This window comes from Chiloscyllium plagiosum, chromosome 24, assembly GCF_004010195.1.
Source record: "Chiloscyllium plagiosum isolate BGI_BamShark_2017 chromosome 24, ASM401019v2, whole genome shotgun sequence".
NCBI classification, from domain to species: Eukaryota; Metazoa; Chordata; class Chondrichthyes; order Orectolobiformes; family Hemiscylliidae; genus Chiloscyllium; species Chiloscyllium plagiosum.
In genome coordinates this window covers 15,073,218-15,076,657 of record NC_057733.1, presented here as the reverse complement: position 1 = coordinate 15,076,657, position 3,440 = coordinate 15,073,218, and the positions used below count along the sequence as shown (strand labels likewise).

Sequence of the window (3,440 nt, the reverse complement as noted above, 5' to 3'; positions counted from 1 at the left end):
TACACTGACCAATAAAGGAAAGCATACCAAACACCTTCTTCACTATCCTATCTACCTGCGACTCCACTTTCAAGGAGCTATGAACCTGCACTCCAAGGTCTCTTTGTTCAGTAACACTCCCTAGGACCTTACCATTAAGTGTATAAGTCCTGCTAAGATTTGCTTTCCAAAATTGCAGCACCTCGCATTTATCGGAATTAAACTCCATCTGCCACTTCTCAGCCCATTGGCCCATCTGGTCCAGATCCTGTTGTAATCTGAGGTAACCCTCTTCACTGTCCACTACACCTCCAATTTTGGTGTCATCTGCAAACTTACTAATTGTACCTCTTATGCTTGCATCCAAATCATGTTCGTGTATCCTGGTGGCTAGTTTTCTGCCTGTCTGTCCGATGTGTTGTTTGTTGCAGTCTTTGCAGGGTATTTTACATATGACATTCGATTTGCTGGTTGTTGCAAGAAATGATTAATGATACTACAACTGACTCCACAATTACGAACCAAAAATTTCATGCCAAAAAACTTTGTACACCAAAGTGACTGACTGGGAATGGACAAAAATGTGAGAATGAGCCATCAGCAAGATGAACCTAAAGGACCATATACCAACAACCAGCTAATTGAATGTCATATACAAAATACCCTGCAAGGACTGTAACAAACACTACATCCAGCAGACGGGCAGAAAACTAGCCACCAGGATACATGAACACCAACTATTCACCAAAGGACATAACCAGCTGCCACTAGTATCCTTACACACAGACATTTAGGACACCATTTCGACTGGGACAACACATCCATCTTCGGACAGGCTAAACAGAGACATGCATGAGAATTCCTAGAGGCCTGGCATTCAAACTGGAATTCCATCAAAAAAACACATCGATCTGGACCCCATTTACCAACCTCTGAGAAAAAGAACCAGAAATTATATCACTCATCTTCACAAACCAAGATACGTAAATAGAGAGCGGGACAGAACACCAGTGCTTCACCAGAGGCTCACTGATGATGTTACCTAGCATGGTGAAGAAACGTCTGAGAACAAACCTAACAGCTCAGTGAGCAAACTTACAACCAGAACCACAATCTAAAGTACAAATCTTCTAAAAAATCGCAAATCTCAAGTATCACAAACTAAGCTGGAAACATTAATAACAATGAAAGCAGAGGAGTGGATTGAATCTTTCTGTTTTGACACATAGTTCTGAATAATATGTGCAGCAATTCAAATTAAATGGATACCATCCATATTTGGGTATGACAAAAGTGTATCCTCCATCTAAGTACAGAAACAATCAAAAGAATGGCACCTTAAATTGCAATGACTTGCCTCCCCCATACTTCAGTCTATAGAATTAAACCCATATAATCAGTTCTTGGCAATACATTCAAACAGTTGTAAGGATGTTACACACCTGTAAAATAACCCAGTGACCTTCTTTGGCTGCCAGGTCGAGAGCTTGTTCAGCTACCACCTCCTGTCCTTGGCCAAGTGAGACATTGTGGAAGTTTTTATTATCGAATGTCCAACCCAGCTTTTTACCTATGGTTGAAGAACAGCTGTTAATGTATAAGAGTATAGAATACACCATCTTTTGTTGGTACGATCTATTTCTCTTCGACAAAAAAAAATGTTGAGACAGCATTTATGGTGAAAACAGTATTAAATACAATATATTGGGTTTACAAACCTTTTAATATGAAACCATGTGCATAAAAACAGAACCAATATATTTTATTCAATTTTGAATCAACTTTTGTTTATATTGGATATACTGTGTTGACAAGCAATTTAATCTTCAACCTGCCATTAGCCAAATCACACACTGATAAAGTCAATTTCAGAGAATTAAGTTGATATTTGAAATTCATTGCTTCCTCCGTTAAACCAGGAACATATTGTCAAGTCAGTGTTCTTGTTCTTTTACCCAAAATAACACAACACACCAAGTGGGAATAATGATCGATATGCAACTCTAATGTTGGGTTGTTCACTCTTTAAGTCGTGCTTTTTTTGAATGTTTTTTGATGTCAAAGTATAGCAAAGCAACTCTTTAATTAAAATAATAATACTGGCATCTAACTCCTCAATACGTAATTTTGGGTAAAAGTTGAGGTGAAGTTAGCGCACAGCACTCTTAATCAGTCCACCATCAACAACAGTTTGCACATTTACTTGGGAAATGTGGACCATATTCCTTCTGGAGGTAGCCACCAATGTGCAGACCTATATGGATTGTTTTGACAGCAATTGACATAGCATCAGTGAATAATGATCTTTACCAAGGCTAAAGTAAAATTTATATCTGATTTATGAATTGGCCCCTTGTAAGTCATAACCAAAGTGATGATTTGACAAAATACCTGACCCTTCAATATGCAGCATTAATTTGAGAAAATATGGTCTGTGATATTTTCAGATGCTTCCAATTTGACACTTACTGATTACAAATGAGCAAGATGGTGCTTAATCTTTAGATTATACATTTGGTCCCTTAACTTTGATATTAAATTCAGTTGCTCGATATTACAAATACTGTCTGAAAGATTCATTTTGCCAATAATGATCATTTGGTTCCATTCAGGAATCAGCAGTAAAAAAGCATGTGAAATATTACCATGTCTTTCTACATCCTTGAGTGGATCGACACCAGGAGAAAGGATAAAAAACATTGGTATGGCAGGACCAGACTCTTCAAAGGATGTTGAAAAATCCAATGACCTTCCTCCAACATACTTGGTGCCCAACTTTTCTTCAACAAAATCTCTGAGAAAAGGAAGACAGTTTTAACTGCATTACTATACTAACTGATTGCATTATATCTCTGGATTCAAAAGCAGATTAACACAACACTAAAATTGTTAATCTCTAATTATCAAGGGAGCTACTCTGAATAAATTCTTCAGGGGTGACAGGATGAACCTGATGGTGCACTCCACATCCATCTGACTGTCAACTCAAGGATGATTAGAGTGTGCTATGTACAGCACAAGTTTACTACAATTCTTCAAAGGCCACTTTCGTGTACAGCAATCAGATCAGAAATAGAAAAATAATGATTTGAAACCGACAGACAATGCAATGCATCACTAACTGAAAGACAGCCATTGTTAATTGTATGTTATGTTAAGATACACCGATGAGTGATTTTGTTTAATTAAGTACTTAGAGCCCTTATAAAGACAAACTGCTGAGTTAATAGGGAAGAAGCAAACAAATCTTATCCTGCATCCTGTGAATTAGAGCTGGAAAAGCGCAGCAGGTCAGGCAGCATCCAAGGAACAGGAGAATCCACATTTCGGGCATAAGCCCTTCTTCAAAAATGTGTATCCAGCAGGCTAAGATAAAAGGTAGGGAGGAGAGACTTGGGGGAGGGGCGTTGGAAATGCGATAGGTGGAAGGAGGTCAAGGTGAGGGTGATAGGCCGGAGAGG

General features: G+C 38.3%; 1 protein-coding gene across 3 annotated transcripts in view; it reads right to left on the bottom strand.

The window, feature by feature from the left end:
* Positions 1–3,440, bottom strand: part of LOC122562034 (dynein axonemal heavy chain 9-like) — a 508,505-nt gene that overhangs the window by 83,588 nt on the left and 421,477 nt on the right. For all 3 annotated transcript variants that reach the window (XM_043714478.1, XM_043714476.1, XM_043714477.1), the window contains 2 exons: positions 2,625–2,773; positions 1,422–1,549 (listed from right to left, as the gene is read on the bottom strand). In XM_043714478.1, the coding sequence (XP_043570413.1) occupies positions 1,422–1,549; positions 2,625–2,773 (277 nt within the window). The remainder of the gene's footprint in view (positions 1–1,421; positions 1,550–2,624; positions 2,774–3,440) is intronic.